The 27267-nt window shown below is 39.4% G+C and overlaps 2 protein-coding genes and 1 long non-coding RNA gene across 3 annotated transcripts in view; 1 reads left to right on the top strand and 2 right to left on the bottom strand.

The window, feature by feature from the left end:
• Positions 1-14954, bottom strand: part of NUP54 (nucleoporin 54) — a 29723-nt gene extending 14769 nt beyond the window's left edge. Inside the window, exons 1-6 of the mRNA XM_002924733.4 lie at positions 14798-14954; positions 11021-11104; positions 10776-10922; positions 4007-4233; positions 1829-2016; positions 659-855 (exon numbers count right to left, since the gene is read on the bottom strand). Coding sequence (XP_002924779.1) covers positions 659-855; positions 1829-2016; positions 4007-4233; positions 10776-10922; positions 11021-11104; positions 14798-14864 — 910 coding nt within the window. The 5' untranslated portion in view covers positions 14865-14954. The remainder of the gene's footprint in view (positions 1-658; positions 856-1828; positions 2017-4006; positions 4234-10775; positions 10923-11020; positions 11105-14797) is intronic.
• Positions 14326-27267, top strand: part of LOC117804421 — a 28756-nt gene continuing 15814 nt past the window's right edge. Inside the window, exon 1 of the long non-coding RNA XR_004628842.1 lies at positions 14326-14447. This is a non-coding gene — a long non-coding RNA (uncharacterized LOC117804421). The remainder of the gene's footprint in view (positions 14448-27267) is intronic.
• SCARB2 (scavenger receptor class B member 2) overlaps positions 18285-27267 on the bottom strand; it is a 78210-nt gene continuing 69227 nt past the window's right edge. The window contains exons 10-12 of the mRNA XM_002924734.4: positions 26035-26086; positions 22558-22716; positions 18285-21051 (exon numbers count right to left, since the gene is read on the bottom strand). Coding sequence (XP_002924780.1) covers positions 21013-21051; positions 22558-22716; positions 26035-26086 — 250 coding nt within the window. The 3' untranslated portion in view covers positions 18285-21012. The remainder of the gene's footprint in view (positions 21052-22557; positions 22717-26034; positions 26087-27267) is intronic.

Raw genomic sequence — 27267 nt, 5'->3', positions numbered from 1 at the left:
AGTTTATAATGAAAAAGTGGAAATGATATTGAAATTAAGTGAAGATACATCCATGGTATTCCATGTAGATTTTTAAAAAGAATATTTACTTTCATGTACTGATATGGGATGGGAAGTGCTAAGAAATACTATAACTGAAAAGGCAAGTTGCCGTAACTGTACAGTGCAGAATCTTTTTAAGGATTTCCATGTACATATGCTTATATTAAAATCACAGATAAAGGACTAATAGAGTATAATAAATTATTAGTAGTAGCTATTTCTGTGAAAAGGAGATAAAGAGGATCTGTAATACAGTCAATCTAGTTATGCCATCCACAATCTTTTTTTGGTGAGAACACATTTATTTAGGTTTTACTTGAATACTCAGCACAAGTTAGGAAGAAATAAAAATATTAAAAGTGAATTACCTTTGGGTAGATGGATTATGGATTATTTTTCTTTAGTTTGTCATTGCCCAACATTTCTAACAAGCATATTAGCTACAGAATAAAAAAGCTAAGTGAATTAATACAATGAAAACATTCAAAACTTTGTCCCAAATTAGCAGACATGATAGACATTGGTTTTATTAATAACCACTAATACCTCCCAAAATAGAGGTAGCATATATATTTCTAAATCTTTCATTTCCTCAACTCTGTGACTAAAAACATACCAGCAGGAGGATTCTGTAACAGTTGTTTGATTTGTGCAGGAGAAAGTTCAGTTCTAGTCATAGAAAGGGTCACACCAAGTTGCTGCAACTGTGTTTTTATATTAGTTTGTTCAAAATGGGCATATAGTGTTGTAGCTGGAACTCTTCTTGAAGTACCATTTGGAGAACGCTCAACAACATAAATGACAACTTCTGTCCTGGGGGAAAAATAACCAAGTTATAAAATAGCACACAACTCATAGCTACAACTCCGTATCAGTGCAGCATGTGATTTTAGAAAGGTGCTAGCTGAATTCAGAAATCACTGTTTTAGGAGAGATAATAGTATTTTCTGAAATCTTGGAAAATAAGGAACCCTTACTTAATGTTATGTTCACTTGTAAATCAACTTAAATGATAAAGTTAAAATGAGACAGACATATAATATTTGTAAAAGGTCTGCTTCGCTGCAAAGTCCTATGTAAATGTTACAATATTTTTCAGGATTGAGATGTACTTTGAAGTTTCTGTTGAAGCTTATCTGATCTCAGTTATTGTATCTCACTAGCAATAATTCTTCTAACCCAACATATCCCAAAGTAGATGTTTTTGCCACTAAGTATGAACATTATACAGAAGACATAAGTAAATGAGTCATATATATCCAAGAATGAGCATGATAGTAATCAGTTAAAACTTTCCAGTAACACCTTTGTGGCCTTTGATTTGCACACACAGCCATGATTAATGTTTCTTCCTGTTTCTGAATGAAAAAAATCTAAGGAATTATTAGCATCCAGTAAGTTAAGAACTCCAAGATTAAGGCGCGCCTGGGTGGCTCAGTCGGTTAAATGTCCGACTCCTGATTTCGGTTCAGGTCATGATCTCACAGTTGTGAGATCAAGCCCCGCATCTGGTCTCCACACGGTATGGAGCCTGCAAGATTCTCTCTCCCAACCCTCTCTGCCCCTCCCGCCTCAGATAGATAGATAGACAGACAGATATAAAATAACTCCAAGATTAAGAAAAAAGCTTTTAAACAAATGTTACTGTAAATACTGAATAACCACTAGCTGAGTAATAACATTCTGCTTTAAGATTTAATTTGTGCTTTATCATCAAACATGCTATTGGATCACTCTCTTTGGACAAGACACATAGAAGTATATAGTATATTTAATGCATACTTACTGATCATCTGGCAATGTTTTAATACCCTCTACATTTACAGTAAGGGTCTGGTTTCCTCCCAAAACTTTATGCAATGATTCTACCAACTGCTGTTGCTGGCTTCGAATATCTGTTTCTTTTTTGTTGAAAACTAAAACCACTAGCCCATCTTCATCTTTATTATTGGGCATACAACTATATCCTACTGCCTGCAGAATGACAAAATAAACAATATCAAAACTATGTACAGATTTTACATCAGATGTTTAATATTAATATGTTAAATATCTGCTAAAACAGCTTAATGTCTGCTAATGAAGGAAATAATTATTTTTCCCATGACTCTGTGCCCTAGGTCATCACACAAGTATAAAAAGAAGCTATTTTACCCAAGAATAATATAAACTTAGTGAAATTAAAATTTCCTCTTCAACAGAGTAACCAAATAGCCTTCTCCTCTAAAAAACTTTGATATTCATTATTGTTGGGTGTTTCTGAACTCTGATGAAACAATTATGCATGTCATAAAAATGACTGCAAAGTCATGGACCAAGACCTAATTTATTTTCCTATATTGACTTACAGAATCTTAAGCTAAGTTTTAGATATACAAAGATATGATTTATCATACTTTCTTTCTAAATATAAATATTTTTAAAGTAGCATAACACTGTCAAACTTACAATATTACAAACTATAAAAGAATGTCTACATCACTGTATGATTTCATGTAATACAAAACTTTACGAAGCATGTTAGTTTTTAACATAATATTAAATATGACAAATTATACGTAAGGAATTAATTACTCTTTTAGATAGAAGCCTTTTCTTTTGTCACCATTTATAATGCGACTTTATAAAAAAGATTTATTTATGATGGGGCAGGGGAGACAGAATCTCCAGCAGACTCCCCACTGAGCAAAGAGCCCTATGCAGGGCTGGATCCCACGACTCTAAGACCATGACCTGAGCCAAAATCAAGAGTCTGATTGCTTAACTAATTGAGCCACCCAGAGAGCCCCACAATCCAACTTTTAAAAAAGAAATTTAAATTCATTCTAGACTAGTCCTCATTTTACCATATGTATGTTATGTATCAACTTAAAAAAAAGTTATATTCAACCAAGGTCCACTGTATAGCTCTTAAGTTAGTAAACAAAAGTATTAAAATTTCAACTACATACACTTAAAAATTCTTTTTGTTAGAGTGATGAGATAGATGTTCTTTAGTAAGATAAGCTAGTCACTTTTTGTTGTTTAACCATGTTGAGAAGGGTCTGATCCTCAGCCTTGCAGCTCCAAACACAGACTTACATACATATTGATTAGAGACTGATACAGGAAAGAAAAACAGGGCTTTTTTTTTTTTTTTTTTTGGCCACTGCAAAGTGGCTGGGGTACCTAGGTGGCTCAGTTGGTTGAGCGTCTGACTCTTGGTTTTGGCTCAGGTCAGGATCTTAGGGTTGTGGGATAAAGATCCAAATCAGGCTCCACAGTCCTTGTAGAATCTGCTTGGGATTCTCTCTCCCTCTCTGCGTCCCCCCCCACCGCTGCTCACATGCGCACTCTCTAAAAAATTATAAATATGTCTTTAAAAAAAAGCGGCTGAAGTATAAACTGGATTGCAATACATAAGTTATGAAAAATACGCCATCAAGTAGACCTAAATATTCTCACTGGCTGATGAAACAATCTCTGGGAAGTCAAATTCAACTGAGAAGGTTGTTTGGTAGGCATGGAATCAGAAAGAAAAGGATTGTACTATTTTAATGGCTTTGGCATCCAGCTATAACAGTGACAACAGAATTATGCAAGCCCAACAGAACATATACTCTGTCTGCTGGCTATGGTGTACATTCCGGACGATGTTAGAAGAGTATCACTAAATTCTAGTTTTGGGTCTCCATTTTACAGATATCAAGCAGACCACTCTCCTTCTGTTAACATTTTTTCCTCAGTTTTAAATTACATTCTGATCATACCTTCCTTCATTCATACGCTGGTCACCTTCAATCACATATATGTATGAAATCACTTCAATTTAATAACTTCTATATCTTTAAAACAAAAGTATAATTTTACCATATTCAAGGAGTACTAAGACCAAGCAATTGTTTTCTTCATATTATTTTAATCCAAATATCACATTCTTTCTTACACACACTCTTCAAGTGAGGATCAAAAGAAATACTAATACCTTAAATCGGCAAAAGGGATTTTCTTGTGTGAATTCCACTGGTGGAATGTTATTGTTGAAATATCCTTTTCCTGTTCCCCAAAAGGCCTGCAGCTGATTCCATTTTGCTAAAATAGCATCCCTCTCATCTCCCAACAGCGTTGGAGCAGAAAGAGCACTTGCAGTATTTATCAGCTGGTTGGACTGTGTAGGAGCTTGTGTGGGCTGACTGAAGAGACCACCTAATGCTAGAAATGCACCCCATAATTAGTATTTCAAAAAAAAAAATAAGAATCAATTCAGATCCTAGGTATGGCAGGCAGAATAATGCCCCTTCCCCTTCAATGTCCACATACTAATCCCCAGAATCTGTAAATATGTTACTTTACATAGCAGAAGAAACTCTGTAGATCTGATGAAATTAAGAGATTGAGTTCAGACTTCCTGGATTATCACTAAGTGGGCTCAACACAATCATAAAGGTCCTGAAGAGGGAAGGGGGAGGTCAGAGTCAAAGTGAGATGTGAAGATGAAGGAAGGGGCTACAAGCTAGGAAATGCGGAGAGAGACTAAAAGCTGGATAAGGCCAGGGAATGGATTCGCCCTTAGAGCCTCAAGAAGTAACACAGCCCTGCCAACACTTGATATTAGCCCAGTGAAACCCATTTCTGACTTTCTGATCTCCAGAACTATAAGATAATAAATTCATATCGTTTTAATACACTAAGTCTGTGCTACTTTGTTACGGCAACATTAGGGAACTAATATACTAGGATAATCCTTATAATGTTAAACTTTTCTAACCTTTATTGCTATTATATGTGTATAATAAATACAAATCGGAGGACACAAAATAAGCAGAAAGAATCATTATATCAGTGTTTTATCAATAGCAAATTAATCACTTTTCCTTCTCTTACTACAAAGAAATATATAGTAAAAAGAACAAATGATTTTTGTTTACTTTACTTCTCTGTGCTACAATTTCTCCAACAGAAAGGGTAAAGTTGTTAGATCAGATCAGTATCTCCAAAGTGGAAAGTAAGTATCCCCAGTACATGAAATTATAGCTGTCAGGCAACAGTGGAGTCACTAAATGGACTAATTCACATAACAAAAAGTTACCTTTTAATTATCTGATAATATATTTTAAAAGTCTCAGTTCAGTGCTAGTCTGCCTTTAATGACTCACAACACCTGTTGTTGTTTTTAAGATTTTATTTATTTGACAGAGAGAGACAGAGAGAGAGGGAACACAAGCAAGGGGAGTGTGAGAAGGAGAAGGAGACTTCCAGGTGAGCAGGGAGCCCAACGTGATGCTCGATCCCAGGACCCTGGGATCATGACCCAAGCCAAAGGCAGAGCTTAACGGCTGAGCCACCCAGACGCCCCAAAACACCTGCTTATCTCACATTTTACCAAGGGAAAGAATGAGTCTAAGGCTTAGAGCTTAAGGCAAAAGAATTAGCTAGACTCTATTAACACTAAATTTTCTGTGTACTTAATTTCAGTTATCCTATGTTTATAGCAAATGATACTGGTTTTCCAGTTATAGCAGTAGTACAAATCTTCCTTTTAAAATAAATATGTAATGTTTAAAAGTAAACTGACTTAAAATTCTTAATACAAATGGTATAGAGAGGAGAGAAAAATCATGAATATCAAAATGCTCTGAGTTTTAGGGTCACTATATTAGATTATATTTAAGTTTTCTTTCAGGTCTAAAGAGTCTAAGTACCACAAGGTCTTTGGGGCTGCTACAGGGCTAGAGAGGGTCTCTTGTTACCCTCCAGATGAATAGTATTAATTTCCAAATGGGCACATATAAAAATTGTAAAGAACTGGACTACAAGCCAGAAGACTTGTATCCTGGTTATTATAAGCTCAATAAGCTATTTATTGTAGGGGCGCCTGGGTGGCTCAGTGGGTAAGCATCTGCCTTCAGCTCAGTTCATGATCCCAGGGTCCTGGGATCGAGCCTCACATTGGGCTCCCTGCTCAGCAGGGAGTCTCCTTCTCCCTCTCCTCCCATCCCTCTCCCCACTTGTTGTCCCTCTCTCAAATAAATAAAACCTTTTTTAAAAAAAATAAGCTATTTATTGTAGCATTGGCCAAGAAATTCCTAGGCTTTCTCTCTCCAGCTTTTAAATGAGATAAACTATGATCTCTACTGATTTACATTTAGCTTCTTTTTTACACTTCAAACCAGATTACAGCCATACTAGTCTACTCAGTTCACCAGCTGGAAGGCATTGAGGAACTCAAATTACAAAACCCAATACACTCTTTTCAAATCTTACCATATTTGACTTCTCATACCTTTCTACTTTCTCAGGGCCCTCATGCTGTTGATTACTCCTCAGCTCCCAAGAAAATCTTCAAATTTCATTGAACATACATCTTCCTTGGAGAGCTCTTTTCCTTTACATTTCCTGACAATATATAGTCTAGCCTCCTTTTATATATCACACATACATACATTCAGTCATTCGACAAATACTAATTGAGTATCCACTACATGGCAGACATAGAGCTAAATACTAAGGACAGAGTGGTAAACAAACTGAGCACATCAAGCAAACAGTAACAACTGTGATGAGTTCCTCAGAGAAATACAGAAGCTATGAGAGTACTAAACCAGGGAGCTAACCAAGTCGGGGGCAGGAGGTCAAGAGAAGGCTGCTCCACTAGAAGTTCACTAAGGCGTAAAGGAAGCAGTCAGCCAGGCCATGATGTAGGGGCAGAGATGAACAGCATGTGCAAATCTCTGGTAAAAAGGAGAAGATGAACCAGTAGAAGCAATAAGGAGTACTAAGCAATTAGGTAAGAAAAAAAAAGACCAGGTTATTGTTGAAGTTAAGGGCTCATAAAGGCCAAAACCGACAATTTGATCATCAAAAAGAATAATGAATGCAGCCAAGTCAAGCACATTCAATTTATTAAAACTCTTGCGTTCAGAATTATATTTTTTTAAAGATAAAAAATTTTAAAAACCTCAATTCCTTGGACACCACTGGAAATAAGTGGGCCACCAACAACTTCCTACAAAAACTGCCAATTAAAAAGAATTTAGCCTGCCTTTCCTATACAAATTATATTTCAGGGTGACTAAGCAATCTTGGGGGATGAATAAAAACTTCCTTTTACAGAAGAATTGTACTTCGGAAGGGAGGGCAGAGTTAGAAAATCACCATTTTGCAACTCCTAATAATTTTCCAATGAAGACATACAAATGGCTAACAGACACATGAAAAAATGTTCAAAATCATTAGCCATCAGGGAAATTCAAATCAAAACCACCTTGAAATACCACCTTACGCCAGTTAGAATGGCAAAAATTGACAAGGCAAGAAAAAACAATTGTTGGAGAGGATGTGGAGAAAGGGGATCCCTTCTACATAGTTGGTACAGCCACTCTGGAAAACAGTGTGGAGGTCCCTTAAAAAGTTAAAAATTGAGCTACCCTATGATCCAGCCATTGCACTACTGGGTATTTACCCCAAAGATACAGACGTAGTAAAGAGAAGGGCCATATGCACCCCAATGTTCATAGCAGCATTGTCCACAATAGCTAAATCGTGGAAGGAACCGAGATGCCCTTCAACAGATGACTGGATTAAGAAGTTGTGGTTCATATATACAATGGAATACTACTCAGCTATCAAAAAGAACGATTTCTCAACATTTGCTGCAACATGGACGGCAATGGAGGAGATAATGCTAAGTGAAATAAGTCAAGCAGAGAAAGACAATTATCATATGATTTCTCTCATCTATGGAACATAAGAACTAGGAGGNTAGGAAGATTGGTAGGGGAAGAAAGGGATAAAGAAAGGGGGGGTAATCAGAAAGGGGGAATGAAGCATGAGAGGCTATGGACTCTGAGAAACAAACTGAGGGCTTCAGAGGGGAGGGGGGTGGGGGAATGGGATAGACTGGGGATGGGTGGTAAGGAGGGCACATATATATGGTGCACTGGGTGTTATACGCAAATAATGAATCATTGAACTTTACATCAAAATAAATAAAAATTTTAAAAAATAAATAAAAATTAAAAAGAAATAATTGATTGAAGCAATGATCATCAATGAATGAAACCATTAAGTTAAAGACTGAAGGTGAACTTTACAAGGCAGATTGGCTGTCACCCCCGAACCCAATGATCAATCTTAGCATCACCAAAAGAGGGATACACCTTTTAATGTGATGCAGTATGAAGTATCCATGCCATAAAGTCAAACGTGAACCTAAAGAAGTACTTAAAGCTAACTTCATTTACCAGAAAAATGGGGGATAAAGTTAAATGATACTACAAGGAAACAAATCTAGAATTCACAGCTGGCCCAGTTTCTCCAATAATTCTTTTTTTTTTTTTTTTTTTTTTTTAAAGATTTTATTTATTTATTTGACAGAGATAGAGACAGCCAGTGAGAGAGGGAACACAAGCAGGGGGGGTGGGAGAGGAAGAAGCAGGCTCACAGCAGAGGAGCCTGATGTGGGGCTCGATCCCATAACGCCGGGATCACGCCCTGAGCCGAAGGCAGACGCCTAACCGCTGTGCCACCCAGGCGCCCCTCCAATAATTCTTGAGGAGGAAAAAAAGAAGTGGGGAACTCTCTATACTCAAAAGAAACTTGAGGGGCGCCTAGGAGGCTCAGTTGGTTAAGCATCTGACTTGATTTCAGCTCAGGGTTGTGAGATCCAGCTCTGCATCGGGCTCCACACTGGGTGTGGGGCCTGCTTAAGATTCTCTCTCTCCCTCCCCCTCCTCCCCTTGCACACTTTTTCTTTCTAAAAAAACAAAAACAAATAACCTTGAGACATAACAAGAAAATGAATGTGGGGATCTTGTTTGGATCATGATTTGAATAAACCAGCTGAAGAAAACCTTAATGAAATATATGGGGAAATGTGATTATTAGATGATACCAAGGACTTATTAATGGTAAGTTGGAATGAAGTCTATGTTTTTAAAGAGAGCAGCACAGTAAAGTGAGGGTGAAAGGATATGTTTGGGATTTGCTTTAAAATACTTCAGCAATTAAAAAAAAAGGGTGGGGAAGGAGACAGATAAAACAAGTGTGGCAAATTCTGACTTTTGTTGAACCTATTCAGTAGAATATGGGGTCATTTTACTCTTATTTTTGTGTATTAAAATTTTAATTTACATAATGAACAGTAAGTATTCATTGGATTTGAGAGGATTAATGATCTTAACTGAGTAGAACAAGAAAACAGAATCCAGATCAGTGTGGGCTAAGAGGTAACAGAAGACAACAGAAGGGGATCCCCCTTTTCCATAACTATTTCATGTAGTTTATAAAGGGGAGAAGATAACAGCAACTGAAGTGTGATGTGAGATTAAAGTCGTTTTGTTTTGTGGTTACTCTTTTAAGAAGAAAGAAACTTCAGGTTGTTTAAATGTGGATAAGAAGGATCTTTGGGGAGAGAAGATGAAGACTATTTTGGGGAGAGGGGTGTTGCTGGAAAGAATAATCAATAGTACAAGGGTTGCTTGGAAGAATGAGATCCAGAGCACAGGTGAAAAGGGAAAAGGATGAGTACGGAGGGAGGTAAACAGATTTGGTAGAAGGAAGCTGAAGGAATTGCAATGAGGGATTTTATTTTCTCTTTGAAGTGGAGGTCAAGGCAGTCTGCTAAAAATAAGAACAGAGAAATCTGAGATTTGAGGACAATAAAGGTTTAACTGTTATAGAAGGTTGGAGAATAAATTAAATAAAGAAACTTCTAAGAATTACCAGGCAATGTTGAGGCCCCCAACTTAAGTCAGTGATTAAGAATTTAGAAGTACTATTCAATCTTTTGTATTGTGTGATTTTCTCAAGCAGTATCTAGATAGACAGTTGGGCTTTCACCTGCTTGGGATTTTTTACCCCCTCAGACACATGATACAATGAGAAGGAAGTTTAGCATATTGGTAACCAGTGACTGAAAGGGAAGGACATGGATTCTAAGCTAATTAGAGAGGATAGTGAAGATAAGAAGGAGCTCATGGAAGAACAGAAAATGGTCTAAATGGTCTAAATGGTCTAATGGTCTAAATGAAAATGTCACTGGTCTAAAGAACTAAGGAGGTCTAGGGACAGCTATATTCGAAGTATTTAAAAAGGTAGGCTAAAAGAACAATAGGTTGTGGGATGTTCACATTAGTGATTTTGAAATCAGAACATTTTCAGATGTTGCCAAGGTCCAGGTTAAGAACTGTTTAAGAGAAATGGAAGAGGTCTTTGGAATAAAAGGTAGGTGGCATGGCTGTTTGAATATATAGCCATGTGATGCTTAAATAACCCTCACAGACAGAAGTTGAAAAGAAAAACAAGACTAACAGCCCATTGCCAAAGTTTTCAATGAATAAGAGGTAGTGTCCAGGAAGTCAGCACATAACTAAGATTAGACATATCACAGACAGTATAGCCAGAGGCCACCTCCTGACACAGGCAGTGGTTACAAGGGCATTCACCTTATATGTAATTCATTAAGCTGTATTTTGTGCAGTTTTTTTTTTGTGTTACTTTTAGCAACAACAAAAATTTAAATGGAATGCTATTAAACACAGAGGCTTTATAATCCTGATCCTGCCAATGAGTCTTCTCCCCAGTTGCTATCAATATATATAAACTAGAGAAGTAGCTTTTGGAGTCTTGTGGAACATAATATTGATAAATCTTCAAAAAAAGAGATATCTATGAAAGTGTTTTGAACAGTGCACTCAATGTTACCTATATGTTAGTTTTATATCTGAAGTAAGATGAAGGCCTCTTATACTTACTAGTTTGCTGTTGCTGCTGCTGTGTATTAAATCCTCCAAACCCTAGTCCAGTTCCCAAACCAGTACCTAAACCAGTACCACTTCCAGTTGTTGTGCCAAAACCAGTACCAAAGCCAAAACCTTTGTTCTGAGTTCCACCGAAGAGTCCTTTGAAGGAAAAAATTTAAATTGTATAAGTTAAACAAACAAACAAATCTGATCTCTAGCTCATTCACTTCTACAAATGACTTAAGATAGCCTCTTACCAGTAGTGCCTGTGTTAGCTGGAGCAGAAAAGCTGAACGCAGAACCTGCGGTTGTAGATGTTGTCCCAAATCCTCCAAACCCACCTAATTTAAAAAGGATAAATAAAACAGAAAAGAAGAATCTTTTATATACCTAATTTCTTTTTCAAATTATTTTACGTCATTGCCACATAAAAAGACAAAATATTTTGATCTAATTTTTCCTTTCTCTACTTTCAACTTCCATTTTTTAAAAACTATACTACTAATCAATAAGTCAATATGTTGCAAGAAATAAGTGACTAAGTATTTAAAATAGAAATACCACAATGCAATATATACCCTTCAACTAAAGGGCTGATCAACAGTTACAGCTAAGAAAACATGTTAAGCCTATTACCATGCTTAACAACCTCTAAAATGGCTACGCATGTACTTTTTAGAATAGGAGTTGCAAATTCAAATGCCTACAAGATTTAGGCTGAGAACATTAACGAGTGAAGTAGACTGGGTGTTTACTGACGGGCAGAACTGTTCAATGTGAAGAGTTTTTAAAAGTGGCAGCAGTTTCTAAATTCCAGCAGATTACTGCCACAGGAGAATGGTAGCTTAGTCATGTTGTATATTCTTATTTTTCCCAAGACAAACAGAAGATCTAGATTTTCTGTGTGAAATTTACAGAATTTTAAACCCTAATTCAATTTTTTCTTGGCAACAAATTCAAGTGTTTTTAAAACAGTGTGTCAAACAGATCATACTGGCAGGCTGTGGTGCCAGTTTGCAACTTTGGCTTTGGTGAATTAACTTATATTCTCTTTTAGCTTATATTTCTACTTAGTCTTCATGAAAACTTAGGAACTTTTCAAAGGAAACATACTGACCTCCCTACAACAAGAATGTGTTTCTTGAAGGAAGGGATAAGGGGGAGAAACCCCCCCCCCCCCAAGTGGAAGGCAGTGGTAGGGAAGGAGCACAGAACCAGCACAGCTCTCTGCACTGTTTGGCAACTGACAGACACACAAATTTCATTTTCAGGTAAGGTTAGAAATGCAACTCATCATAACCATATGTAACTTGACATACGAATGGGATGGAATATAGACAATCTAATATTGTTTTACGGTTTTTTTCTCTTGTCAGTTTTTACCTGATTACCAACGTGTGCCAAAAAAAGACTTTAAAAAAAAAAGTTTGAACCATTAGTGCTGTTATGCCACAGTTGTTTGCAATTCTAACTTTAAATCTCATATATTTCTAGTATAAAGACAGATTCTTGTTACATAAAAGTTATAAGGAGGAAATAACCCCAATCCTCTGATATTCATCATATAATTTTGATTTGGAAAATTACTTAAGAATAGACTGCACGTTGTAGCCATAACCAAATACTCTATTTTCTTGTATGTCTTACTGCAGTATTGGAAACCATAAACATTTTGATTAAAAAAAAAAAAAAAACACACCTAAGAGTATATGACATTGTTCTCAATCTTTTTCATTATTCTTCCCTTCTACAGAAAAACTATGATATATTCTGAATTGGCTACACAATATCAGTATCTTATCATGCTTCCTAATGCCAAAAATGTTTACTAGTAATAGTGGATCTGCAAAGACACAAAATAAACAAGAATTTCTATCATCCCTTTGCTGAAGGCTCAGTTAATGAACATATATAAAAGTGGTTAAAATACAGTGATATTATCACAACTCAATCCTTAACAGTGATAACTCCAAATGAACATGAAATCAAGCAAATATCAACGGTTTATTTATTGTTGTTGAATTACAAGCTGGGTGGCTTTGTTCGGAAACACAAATTTCAGAATAATGTTGTTTCACCCAGTGCCAATTTTAAGCAAACAAGGAAAAATAAACATACCAATGACAGTGATACATGATCACTTTAAATACACTTCAATGATAACAGACAGTTTTATCTTTGGAATCCAAGGTTTCAAGTATTATTCAAAACGTTTCAAATCAGATGCCAAGGTGTATTTGCACTGCAGTAACAAATACTGCACAAATACCCAAATAAATTTTAGGGAATAAATAATGTTTACCAAATGCATATAATTGGCATGGGCATTAAGTAGCATAATGTAAGAGAATATGGACAATAAACTCATATACGAGCAGCAGAGGAACAAGACTTTTCTATAGGATAACTGAATATAAAGTACACACAGACCTATTTTAAATTTATACATATATATAGACATTATAGTTTCTGTTTTGCAAATTTCCAATGAGCTTCAATCCATATAGATACTAAAATCTTCATTTTTTTTTTTTTAATGCAAAGATGTCTAGGCCACCTACTAGAATCCAGTGCTGACAATCAAATTGCTCTGCTCATTTCTCAAAAAATCCAGTAAAAAACTGGGGGCTCTTTCTATAATTACGTATCTTATAGAAACGTATCCTAATCTGCTGAGTGGATCAAATACATTACTGTTGTTATACACCTTAAAAAAACAAAACAGGATACTGCTGTTCGTATAAGACTTGTTTCTCTTGGGAAACACATGGACAATAAAATGAAATTCCAATGAAAGATGCAGCAAAAATGGAAAAAAAAAAATGACTGCAGGAGTCCAAGAATCCCAGAGAAATGGACCTGACTGCTGAACTATTTTGGAAGAGATATGTAACAATTTGGAAAACATATTCTACTCAAAATAATAATCCATTCCAAATTCTTATCACTTGGAATGTATATTCTGTTCAAATGCAAGTTTAACAAAGGAACATTATAACTTGCAAGACTGCTTAAAACCAAATCTTCTAAGACAGTCAAAACTAGATACAAATGTTTTTGATTCGACACTAGGAAATGAATTTCCTTTCCTCATTAGGCAAGTGGCTGTTCTTTCCAAAACTAGGAACCACAAAATATTCTTGGACTCCAGCTCCCAACATTCGTTACACAAACGACCCGCAGTATCTACCTGCACTTGCCAGACTGTTACCAAAATTGAACGGAGTCGCCGAGGTAGTAGAAACACCGAAATTCCCAATATTAAAGTTCACTGCAGGATTAGCAGTTAATCCGAAACCCCCAAAATTAAACCCACTGGCGGTGGAGTTGGCAGTCTCAAGCCCACCAAATCCTGATCGGCGTGTAGGCAAAGAAATAAACAAAATTTTAAAACGGGGGAGGGGAGAGAAAGAAGAAAAAAAAAAAAGAAAGCAAGATAAGGATTAGAAAAGTCAGCAGGTTTTACAGAAGGGAACAAAGAAAAACCTAGTCTTAGCTCCAAAGGAGTTAAGAAAGAGGAGGTGGGGACAGGAAAGAGGAGCAGGAGCGGGAAGTCCCGCGGCAAGGACCAAAGGGCCAGCACCGAAGGAGCCACAGGGCAGCGCCCGCGGCTCCCCAGCCTTAACCTCACCGAGCCCAGCAGCGGGAGCCGAGCAAGCGTTCCCGCGGGTCCCGGAGGCTGAGGTGAGGAGGACAGGGCGGGTCTCCCGCAATGGGAAAGAGGAGCCGCCCTCCAGGCTCTCCGAGAATGACTCCCAGGCGGCGGGAAGCGAACCCTAGGAGGACAAGGCCCTCCGGGGACCTACGCGCAGCGTGAGAGCCACACGCTAGGCCTCGAATTCCCCCGCGGCCTCCTCAGGAGCCGCCTGGGCCCGCTCTGCCGCGGCCCGCCCTTTTCCGAAGCACCTAAAATCCCCAAGCAGCCAGGGGACCTCCCCACCCCCCAGGATCCCCGAACAGGAGAATCTCGGACCGAGGGGGTGGACCCGAGGACTCCCTTCTTCCCCGGGAGAAGGTCCGAGAGGATCACTCACCCGCGGGGGCCGCGGTGGCTGCAGCGGTGCCAGAGGTGCCCGAGGGAGCCCCAAAGTTGAAGGCCATGTCGCGGGAGCAGGGGACCAAGGCGCTGCTCCCGCGACACTCGGTGCACTCCGCTTTTCAGTCCCGCGGGGAAACTGCCCTCGGATTAGGAAGTTCCGCCTCTTTTCTGGCCTAGTTTAAGAGGCCGGAACGCCGGAAAGGCGTAGGGGGCGGGGGTTGGAGAGGGAACGCCCTCGGTCCCGCCAGCTTCCGGGGGCTTAGTGGCTTCACGTGGCGTGGGGCGTCACAACCGAGGGGAAATGCTGGGAGTTTTCGGAGGGGCGTGCGGTCTGGAAGCCCTTAAAAACTGCCTTAGGGAGGACCCTTGGAAAAGGTGTGCGTGAGGCTGAATACGAGTGTGTAATGAGGCCCAGGTAGGAAGGCCAAACCCTCATCTCGGTAGTGTAGAGTCGATGGATAATGATAAAACTCGTGAAAATTCACGAAGCAGCCTGTTACCTAGTCACGGGGCTAAATTAAAAAAAAAAACAAACAACGGGATTAACAGAGGTGCCTTTGAGAATGTATCTGTTTAGCTTCCTTTTTTTTAAAGTAGCAAACCTGATGGGATTATTTGATTTAAATCTATGTGCTTGTATAATTTAATAAAAATAACAAAAGCCATTGTGTCTATCAGAATGACAAATCTTTGGACCCAGTTACTAATAGGAATTTATCTTTTAAATGACTGGGCAAAATTTTGGACTACGGGGCTGTTGATTACAGCGTGGTGTATAATAACAAGTGACTGGAAACAAATGGATTTGCTTAAATAGTTGAATTTATACAAAGGAATACTATTCAGACATGAAATGGGAACAGTAAAGCTCTTTATGTACTGAAAAGAAAGATCTCAAAGATGTATTACATAAAAAACAACCAGAATACCGTCTATGGTATGCTACAATTTTGGTGATGGAAAAAAGGGTTAGACTATATAAATACACATTCTTGTATAAAATACTCCTGGAAAGATATATTTATATATATATATATATATGAGTAATAGTTGCCTCTGGGAAGACGAACTGGGTGTCTGGGAGATGGGTGGAAGAAAACTTTTCACTATAAACCCCTTTTAAGCTCTTTGAAAATGTAAACAGTTTACCTATTCAAAAAATTAAATCACGCCAATGGTGGTAATTGCAAGAGCCCCAGTGAGAGTGCTGATGCAGGGAAGAGGACAGCAGGAAGGGAGACAGGAGCGGATGGACTTGATGATTGATGGCTGTAGAGGGAAGGGAAAGGAGTTAAGCAAGGGTCCCTGGTTTCTGGCTTGTTTGGGTGGATTGTGATGCCATTCCCCAGTAATGGGAATTTGGAACGAAGACTAGAAAAAATGAATTCCTTTTTTTACTTTCTGGATTTGGCGAAGGATATCCAGCAGGTGTTTGGTATGTGCCGCTGAGGCTGAACAGAGACCCGTGTTTTGGCTGTAAATGTTTAGGTTGTAATTGAAGTCAGGGATTCAATGGGATTGTCCGGAAGAGTTATCAAGTGAGAAGAGGCTGCAGCTGAGCACAGGTACTAAGAAAAGAGCAAACAGCCCTCGAGGGAGGCTGAGAGAGCATGGCTGGAAAGTTAGGAGAGCCCGCAGTGTGAAATCACAGAAATAACGGATGGAAGGGGGGAAGGATCGGGGGTGAAAAAGAATGGGTGAATATTTCTTCCATAGGAAGCCTTCCCTGACCACCCTTTCTAAAACAGCACAGTCGGTCCTGTTGCTGTGGCTTCTTAAATATTCTTAGTACTTACCACCACCTGTTTATTGTTTCTCGCATTTAATATAAGCTCCACAAGGGCAGGGAACTCTGGTTGTTGTTTTTGTTTTGTTTTGTTTTTTTCACTGGTTGTATCCCTACTGCTAGCAGATTGCCTACCCCATGACAGACCTTATTCAGTAATGTGGAATGGCTGAATGAGTTCCTTGACATGTCCCTCTCCCTTGCCTTTCCCATATTCATCTCCAAGTCCTACATATTTTATCTTATAAACATTTATAAACTGCTTCATCTCCACTGCCTTCTCCCCGGTTTCAATTACCATAATCTTTTGCTTAGACCAGGGATTAGCAAATGATGGCCAAATGTGGACTGTCGTCTATTTCTGTAAATACAGTTTTACTGAAACACAGACACATCCATTTGTTTACATGTTGTCTAGGACTGCTTTTATGATACAAGAACAGAACTGAGTAGTTGTGATGAGAGGCCTGCAGAGCAAAAACTTTTTCATCTGGCCCTTTACAGAAAAGGTTTGCCAACCCCTACCCAGACATTACAGGAGCCCTTGCAGTGCAGTGAGCAGGATGGTCAGACCATGACATTCTGGGTTGCCCAGAGGACAAGCTAGCTGTGGCTAGGGGTTGCCCCTTCTGCTGGGAGAGGGGCTGCACCCAAGCTCAGGTCCCACGGAACCGGGGTCTTCTTTACCCCAGCGATGGAGATTGTAACATTCCGTAGGCAGCTGGCATTCCCAGACATTTTCTATAAAGCATTCCTCCCCAAATCCAAACTGCCTCTTACTTAGTGGCTTGTACATTTCTTCATTGACAAGCCTGCTTCTTCACGCTTGCCCCTTAAAAAGGGAGACTAGAAGGCAGATATGTGCTCCTTAGTGAGACCAAACAGTACTCTGGCCATTGGCTGCCCTCTCCATGGGATGACAGGAGGCTGGAGGGAGGGTCTGTGCCTTTTTTCTTGCTGTCCTGGCCCTATACGTTTTTACTTTCCCCAATAAAGCCCATTACTTAACCCCTGCTGTGCAGCTTTGTGGAATTCACCCCGGAGGCTGGTGCATGACATCCATATAAGACCTATCTCGCATGCCAACGGAGACCCCAAAGGGACCCACCTAACACGGCAGCCTCCTGATTGACCTCCCTGCAACCACATAGACTCTTCCAGTTTATTCACCTTACAGCTAGAGCAGGTCTTTCTAAACAAACCTGCCATGTCTCCCATTTCTCCCCCATGCCCCACAACACTTCCTGTTGGTCTTAAAATAGACCCGAAATCTTTCACAAGGCTTAATAAGACCCAAGTTGATCTGGACCCTGCCTTTCTCTCCAACCTTATCTCCAGTATTCTTCCCTCCCGATGAACTCCAAGCAAATATTTTCTGCCACTTGTAGACATGTTCCTTCCTGCTCCTGCCCCCTTTGGTTAAGGGTCAATAGCTGGGGCTACTGACCCCTGATGCTCCCGAGGGGCTTCCAGGGCTCTGGAGAAAGCCCTGGGGCAGAGGAGCACAGGGTGGGGCTCCCTTCAAGCTCAACTGGTCAGGCTGCCTACAAGTGTCCACCACAGCTGAGCAGAAATCACAAGTGGCCCACCCAACAGGTGAGACTCAGGCCTGTATCTGTCAAGAGGGCAAAGAGCATCTTTCAAATGAAACTGCAGAGACGACTGATCATCTGATGACATAACATACAATTTCCAGTGCAATTTCATAGGAACAGTTTTATTAGTGAAATACTTCATTGTATTAAGGGTAGAAATAAACAGGTCAAGCATCACATGAGATGAACCAATTATTTAAGCGACAGGAAGAGCATTCTGGTCAGTATTCTGTTTGATAGCCACGAGGAATTAATTCCAGAAATAATGCCCAGAGGGCCAAGTGTGAAGGTCACCTTTTGGAGAAAGCATATCTCAAGCAATTTAAATAAAGAACCAGCCTTCCTTCAGCAAAAACCCCAATAGGGGTTAATCATATAGTACTTGCTCCACTTGACCATTAGTGATCTTTCTAGAACATGAGGAAATAAAGACCAGTAGGAAAAGCCTGGAGCTAAAAGTGGCAAAGCCCATTTCCTGTCCTGTGTTCAACTCTCAGTTTTCCTTGAGAGAAGTGAGGTCATCTCTCTCTGTTTGGTTTCTCCCTAAGTTGAGTATCATAGTACAGGACACACGTATTCTGTGATAACGACAATCACAAAGACTTTGGGGGCCTTTCCAGGATAATGGCGCCAAGAGAATCAGCATGAGGAATAGTTTGTTATTTTCAACCTAAAGCCAAATAGGCACATTCGTTCTTCTTAACCCGTCTATAATCTTGACTGCAGTGTGTGGGTTTGCCACAGATTTTTCCGAGAGAGAATATCAAATGGGATGTTAAGCCATAAAACTATGAAGAATCACATGGCAGTAATATGTTTTTGGTTTCCCTGCCTGTGTGGGATTTAGTCTAAAGCGTGTATCAGCTGTTATCATTCATAGTATTTAAAAATGTCCTCCTCACAGATGACTATACCCTGATAATAGGATGAACCAACATATAGGCACTGGCTTATCAGATTTATTTGTGTGGATAAGTGTATAAACAAAAGAATAAGGTGTGCCAATTATGTAGTTAAATATTGATAAATTCAAAAAAACCTAGATATTTGGTATTTTGGGAGACAAAGTACTTTCAATTTAGTTTTTCCCGTTTTGGTGATTTGGGATATCTATCTTCATTCTAAGTTCTATCTTCATTCATAGAGAAGTTGAGAGTTTAATGAACTGCCCCTTCAAGAAGGGAACATGTCACATGTTGCTTTAGTGTTGAGAGAAAGAAATTGGGGCAAATAATGGGATTTATTACCTCCACACAGGGATCAGAAGCTGTATTTGTGAAATCCATGGCTTTTCCCCTTCATTTGCTTTACACTGAAATCCAGTTTTAAAAGGAAAGTCCTGTAAGATGATTCAGGGGTTAAGAAATCCTATGTGCACTTTGCTGGAACTATATAGGTTTCTCGATCAAAAATGAATAGTGAATTTTGAGAACAAAGAAAATGCCCTTAAATATGCTTGAATTTGTGACATGTGATGGTCCCTAATCCTCTGATTTAGGTTGCACTGAAAGCCAAGAGGTTTTCTAAGGAGAGGCAGCCCTGCTCCTAGGTCCCCAGGGACCTTCCTTTAAAGCATTTTCTGTGCAATATTTTAAAACACCATCATTCATTGTGTCAGCAAGATGACTGTCTCAGGAAGTGTAGGGCACATTTTTCTCTCTTCAGTGAGTGACAGTGAACCACAGAACACTGGAAAGAGACCAAATCTCAGGAAAGAAAGCCAACTTACAAAAACAATTTCAAAGTTCCCAAAAAGACTGCCCCAGAAGAAATGTCTTGTTAGTGCAGTCAGACTTCCTGAAACGTATGTGTAGCTTAAGCTGTGGATGGATTGTTTTCCCATATTCATAAATAATTTTACAAAGAATCAATAATATTGTCATTAATCGAGTATCCTATTTGGCAAGGGTGACTGGGGGAAAATCAGTTACTGATGACACCTCCCAGGCACACCTTTCCACACCAAGATCATTTTGACTCAAAAAAAAAAAAAAAAACAAAACAAAACCCCGAACTGCCCACAAATGTCATAACTAGCATTTACTTCTACTCCATTTGAAATATCTGTGCTTGTACTCACCAACATTATTTGTGCATCTTCTCAATTCACAAAAGTACAAGTAAAAAATCCTCAGGTGCTTAATCACAATCAACTCAAGGGTATCGCCCCACTGCACACCTCACCCCACCCTACCCCTTCCCCACTGGGTTCCCAGCCAGTTTGAAAGTAGTCAAAAGACTGAATTATTTTCCTGGAGGGATTATGAACTGAAGATTAGCATGAAATATAATACATCACTTTTTTAAAAAAGGAAATTAGATGCATTTTAATGATGTATTGAATGAGGCTACCATTTTACCCTGGGTTCCGAGCTCCCGTTTACTTCTGTTTTGGGGGTGAAATGAATGGAGGAATACAACATAAAACGGTATTTATATATTTTGAGCACAGAGTTTGGTGACTGAAGCATACTGAAAAAGGTTAGACCAAGGAACGTTAACAAGCAATGCAGACATGTTTTAACCACAACAGTGGTCACAAAATTCTGGAGCTACCAGCACCCAATAACAAAAAAAAATTACTATACAGGAGTTTATTAAATACTTGCTAGACACATGGAAAACAAAACAATTTTATAAAGCCTAATGGCCAACCACGTCAGTCTGTCGTTTAACCTCCTGCCGGAATGCTCTCCTCACTTGCCAGCACGGGGTCTCCTCCCTCCTCTCTACAATAGGCGACGTGCCTGTGAAGACGTGGATAGTTTCCTCACGTCGGGTCCAGGTCAGGACAGCTCACACGGTTCCTCCACCAAGCTCGGGCCTCAGTTAGGTTCGTATGAGGGGTGCTCTTTCATCTGCAGTTCCCTGAGACCCAGAAGAGAGGGGACAGTGGGGTCAGGTAGTCACTTCAGAAAGTTCTCCCAGGATGGGAAACATGGGACAGGGTGGTGGAGGAAGATGGAAGGAGGAGAGGCTGACAGGACGGCAGCTGTCACACTCGCCTCTCTTCTTGCTCGGCCTGCTGCTGCTTTGCCATTCAGCCCTCACCTTCTGGTGAGGCCTGCTCTGACCCCTCCCAGTCCCACCCCCGATTCCAGAGCAGCGCCCTTCCCTGCGTCCACCAGGACCATAACCCTCATCACACTCCATGGCATTTGCTCCTTCCTGGTTTGAAAACTACCAGAGAAAGATGTCTCAGAGGTGGTGGGTGCTTAGTCGTTGCTTGCTTGTTGACTACACGGAGATGGTTAATTGCAGGAGTAGTAGTAACATTTACCTGGGCTCTCACCTGTGCTTATGAAAATCTCAGTGTATGACGTCAGACTGGAAGTGAGAGCCATACACAGAAATGGCCGAATAATTACCTCACCCTTCATTCACGCTAATCTGATGGGCACGGGTTAAGAAAAATCACGGGAAAATGTAGAACACAGAGAAATCTGAGCTAATACTATGCAGATGGTTTCAACCCATTTCATTTCCTACTTCACATTTGCCTCAGACACTTAGTTGAAGCAACTAGAAGGGGGGAAAAAGCCTTTGTTGCAAAAAGGGAAGTTCCTGTGAATTTAAGAAAGGCTCCCCCAGGAAAGGCTGACTCTCGGTTGAGCTGGGTTGGCCGGCTGGTCACTTAGAGAGGCCAACCTAACCCTGTTTATCCCACCTATTTGTGGGGGTTCCCTTCTCTCCAGGAGAGTTACTGCTCCCCTGCGCCAGTCATTTCGTATGCAGTGATGACTCAGTGACAGGTATCTTCTGATATATTACGATTCTTTCCAGGCAGGTCTCTGGTTGTCTTGTTCTATAATCTTTGAACAGTTTCATCACATAACTAATGTTTATTGAGCTCCTACGAAATGCTAACACTGGGCCGAATGCTTTCTGTTTACTATATCCTCTAATCCTCACAAAAAACTCCTAAAACGGCCTCTCTCACTATCCCACTTTACAGATGAAGAACTGAGGCACATTTTCTAGTACCACACAGCCCCTAAGTGGCAGAACTGGGATTTGAACTCAGGTAGTGTGACACCAAAGCCCAGAGGTTCAGCTGTTAAATATTCTTCCTCTCCTTTTGGGCTATTTTCAGAGACATTAAGCTTACTCCCAGGGATTCCATGCCTGCCAACACAGCCCCAAATCCCGGACAATACCGTTATATCATTCCTCTCTCTTTGACACACTCCCTTTGCTTCTCATTTTGTTTAGTAGTAATATAACCATGAAATCACTGTGCCCAGCATAAAATCTCAGAATCCACCCTGAGGATTCTGGGTGATGAAGCCAGTTGACAGCCTTCCCATGAACCACAGTTGACCTCCTTAGGTAAAGCTACCCAGTAAGAGAGAGGTTCCTTCAGCCACTGCTCACCTCATCCATGGATCCCTGTCCTCTACATGCAAGCCAGGTGAAGATCAAACCAAAGAGCACACCCAGCGCCATGACAATATAGGGTATGTTGGTGATGATCAAAGTAGTGTTAATCACAGACTTCAGTCGACTTGCAGTCTCTTTATCAATGAGAACACTCTGGAAGGCAAGAAAATAGTATTCCCCTCATTACTAAATATTCAGGGTGTAGAGTTTTTTGCTGTATCTTTCCTCCAAAACATTAAACACAATTTGGGTAAGTCTTCCCATTAGCAGACCAGAGATACCAAAAATCCATTTATAAATTTGAGTAATCAGACAGGGCATTTATTCATTAACATCTTATTTTTTTTTCCTGAAAACATGTCTTCCTTTCAAATTAGGTTGTAAGTAGGAGGGGAAAAGTATTTAAAAATAATGAGATAATATCATCTTTTGTATCAGACAACTCCAACTCATCCTTTAATATCCAACTCAGCATAACTTCCATCTGGAGGTTTTCTCTGGCCAACTCAGGCCTGTTAAAGGTCCCTTTACTACGCTTCCATATCACTCCCTAAAATCTCCCATCACTGTGCAATCTGTGTTGTAACTGTGTGTTTATCTGTAGGTCTCCTTGGGACTGTGAGGTTTCCAAAGGCAAGATTTGTATCTCAGTTACCTCAACATTAGGAATAGCATTCTGCACGCAGTAGGTGCTGAATTAATGTCAGTTGATTGAATGAATGAAATATTTCAACAATGGTATGTGGAAAGTATAATTACTGGCTTGGTTAAATCTCTAGTAATCAAGACCAGAGGTCCTGGGGCCCTGGCTGGCTCAGTCAGTAGAGTGTGCTACTCTTGGTCTTTGGGTTGTGAGTTCGAGTCCCAAATTAGGTGTAGAGATTACTTAAAAACAAAATCTTGAATAAAAAAAAAGTTTCTTAAAAAAAAAAATTCTCAAAAAGACCAGAGGTCTCAATAGAGGGTCCAAAGAAGTCTTGAGGCTAACTAGAATTCCAGAGGGTATTGAAAACCAAGAAAATGTTCTAGAATAAAACTTTCTGGATGCAGAACAAAGATCTTATCTCCTTAAATTGTAATGGGTGAGGTGTCTGGCGAGCTTAATTTCATAAAAATTATGAGCAACAAATGGAACTTTGGGCTTAATTTAGGCTGAGTCTGCACTAGACTGAGGCAGAGGATGGGTTTCTAGGGCTGGTGCTTCCAATAACTGGCCAAGATCCATCAGTGTTGGAATCTCTTTCTCTGGAAAAAGGAGGTGGGAAAGCAGTCTCCAAGGTCACTTCAAGGTCTAATGCTTCCTTTTTCTAGAGTAAAATCAAGTTCGTTCTAGGAGCCACCCAAAGCACAGGGTTTTCCTCCATAATTCCCTGGGCTCTATAGTCTTCAACAAAAAAACAAAGCAAAGCAAAGGTTGAGTTGGAGGGGACTTCAAATATGAACACAACTATGAACATAAGCTAGCAGAACAGGGTCCTTCCCCATTTTCAAAAAGCCCTGCTTTCATGTCCTTCTCCACAAACAACAGCAATGATGACCCAGGAGCAACTGCAAATAGATCCTATAAATTGGTAAATATTGCCTACATTTTTCCTATGAAATAATAAAAGCCTTGTCTTAGAATTGTAATCACAAACCCTTCAAAAGTTTATGAATGTGGCTACCAAAATAATGCCAAATGAAAAAAAAGAAGGTTATAAAACTGTATCTATGGAATGGTCTCAACTACCTAATATCAAAACCAGAAAAATACTAAGAGGCAACACAAGCAGATGGCAGCTGTACTTGTCTCTGAGGGACAGCTTATCAGTGATTTGCTTTTTAAGTATTTTAAAAAAATTAATTGAGGTACAATTGACATAAACGGATTAGTTTTGGGTGTACAATGATTCAACATTTGTATGGTGATTCACTTTTAAAATATCTATTTTTAGTTTTCTAAGAGCTCTATGAAGAGCACCATGTTAGTTTTACAAAGTGTAAGACATTAATTATTTTTTACAAAATTATTATTGGAAACAATTTAACAACATACTGTTGAGTAAAAATAAAGCAAGTTGAGAACAATGTCATTCTTTTTCTTTCTTTTTTTTTTTTTTAGGGTCTCTTTTCTGCATTATTTTTATTTTTTTTATTTTTTTTTAATTTTATTTTATTATATTATGTTAATCACCATACAGTACGAGAACAATGTCATTCTGGCCCAGGTTTTGTGAAAGTTAAATTTTCCTTTTTCTTGCCAATCCCTGTTACTGAATTTTCTACACAGAACAAGTTTTTTTTTGTTTTGTTTTGTTTTTGTTTTTTTAGGGAACAGAGAAAAACAAGAAAAACTTTTTAAAAATGCTCCTGTTAACAACAGAAGCAAGCCAGTCAGGAATTAATTGGAGAGGGAAACCCCCCGAATGTCCCCCTCAAAACTGGATGGAAGAAAGAGGGAAATTGAGGAGATTTATACAGTAAACGTATGTGACGCAGAAAAGAATTTATCACAGGAGTCTTAAATAGCAGGTGTTTTCTGAGCTTTCCCAAAATGTTCTTATTTGCAAAACTTTTATACCTAACATTTAGGGATAAAATTTCTGTGGGTACAATGTGAAAGAAAGAAGTATTTCGTTAGGCAAATTCTTTTTGTTTGAACTACAACAGAATCTGTGTCCTATAATTCATGATATATGTTTGTTTACCAGAAAGTAAAAAAAGCCCTCTATGGTATGATAACAGATAAGGCAAGCATATATCACTAAAATTAATGAGAATGCATCACATGTTATTCAGTCATTTCTTTAACCACCTGACACAAAACGTTCATGTAATGTTGCCAATCATTCTAATTTGACCCTCTTTTCCTCCTGCTCAACGACATGAATGGTAAACTGGCAGAGTTTCAAGATGGAGGCGATGCAAAGAAAGGTTTCACTGGACATCTGAGTCTTGGTATTTATTCTGCTTCAACAGTGTCTGACATTGCTTCATTCACCTTTGCATTTTGTTTCTTACATAACCAGCTTCCCAGAAAGAGAGTTTCCACCAAAATATGTTCTTTTTTTTTTTTTTTAAAGATTTTATTTAAAGAGATAGAGACAGCCAGCGAGAGAGGGAACACAAGCAGGGGTAGTGGGAGAGGAAGAGGCAGGCTCATAGCAGAGGAGCCTGATGTGGGGCTCGATCCCATAACACCGGGACCACGCCCTGAGCTGAAGGCAGACGCTTAACCGCTGTGCCACCCAGGCGCCCCACCAAAATATGTTCTTGAGAAAGGAAATTATTTTGTCATTTTCAAATCTCAAACACAGACAGCTTCATGTAAACATATGAACAGAAATTTTCTGAGGAGAAACAGGTTTTTAAAAATCATCTTTCCCCCTTTCTCACATCTTAAATGACAGAGCTACCCCAGTAGACATCATAATGAAAGTTTCCCAAGCTTTCCCAAGTAAAATAGACCCGTGGCTCCCTCCCAGGACTTACCTCATTGATATACATCACTGGGAAAACCATGGTTCTAATGTTCCCCGTTTCACTATAAAGACAAAAGGGGACAAATCACAACCACAATGAGATATCACTTCATACCTGTTAGAATGGCTAGTATCAAAAGGCAGAAAGTAGTGAGTGTTGGTGAGGATGTGGACGAAAGGGAATCCCTGTGCCCTGTTGGTGGGAAGGTAAATTGGTGCAGCCACCGTGGAAAATAGTATGGAGGTTCCTCAAAAAATTACAAACAGAACCACCATATGATGTCACATTTCCACTGCTGGGTATTTAGCCAAAGAAAACAAAAACACTAACTCAAAAAGATATACACACCCCTATGTGCATTGCAGTATTCTTCCAGTAACCAAGATATGGAAACAACCAAAGTGTCCATCAATGGATGAATAAAGAAAGAAAACGGTATATATGCACACCAGAATACTATTTAGCCATAAAGAAGAATGCAATCTTACCATTTGTGACAACATGAATGGCCCTTGAGGGTGCTACACTAAGTGAATCAGACATAGAAAGACAAATACTGTATATTCTCCCTTATATGTGGAATCTAAAGGAAACACACAAAACAAACAAACAAAAAAAACAATCTCAGAGACACAGTGAACAGATTGGTGGTTGCCAGAGCTGGGGGTTAGGGGGTGGACAAAATGGGTGGAGAGAGTCAAAGGGTACAAATTTCCAGTTATAAAACAAGTAAGTCTTAGGGATGTAATGTACAGCCTGGCAACTATAGTAAATAATACTGAAATGCACAGTTGAAAGTTGCTAAGACAGGAGATCTGAAAAGTTCTCATCACAAGGAAAAAAAAATCTGTACCTAGTGCAGTGATGGATAACTAGACTTACTGTGCTGATCCTTTTCCAACATATATAAATATTGAATCATTATATTGTATACCTGAAACTAATATAATGTTGTATGTCAATCATATCTCAATTAAAAAAACACAATATATGAGATTATTTTATAGACATCCTCATTATGATAGCACACTGGCCTGGAGAGATGAGCTGTGTGAGCAGGGGAAGAGGAAGAGGGGGAGGGAGAAGGACAAGCAAACTCCCCACTGAATGTGGAGCCTGATGCAGGGCTGGATCCCACAACCCTGAGATCAAGACCTGAGGCAAAATCAAGAGTCGGATGCTTAACCATCTGAGCCACCCAAGTGCCCCCTGGAGAGATAAGTTTATATGAAAATTCCAGCA

Source organism: Ailuropoda melanoleuca, chromosome 11 (genome assembly GCF_002007445.2).
Source record: "Ailuropoda melanoleuca isolate Jingjing chromosome 11, ASM200744v2, whole genome shotgun sequence".
NCBI lineage: Eukaryota > Metazoa > Chordata > Mammalia > Carnivora > Ursidae > Ailuropoda > Ailuropoda melanoleuca.
This window is presented reverse-complemented; position numbering and strand designations above follow the sequence as displayed.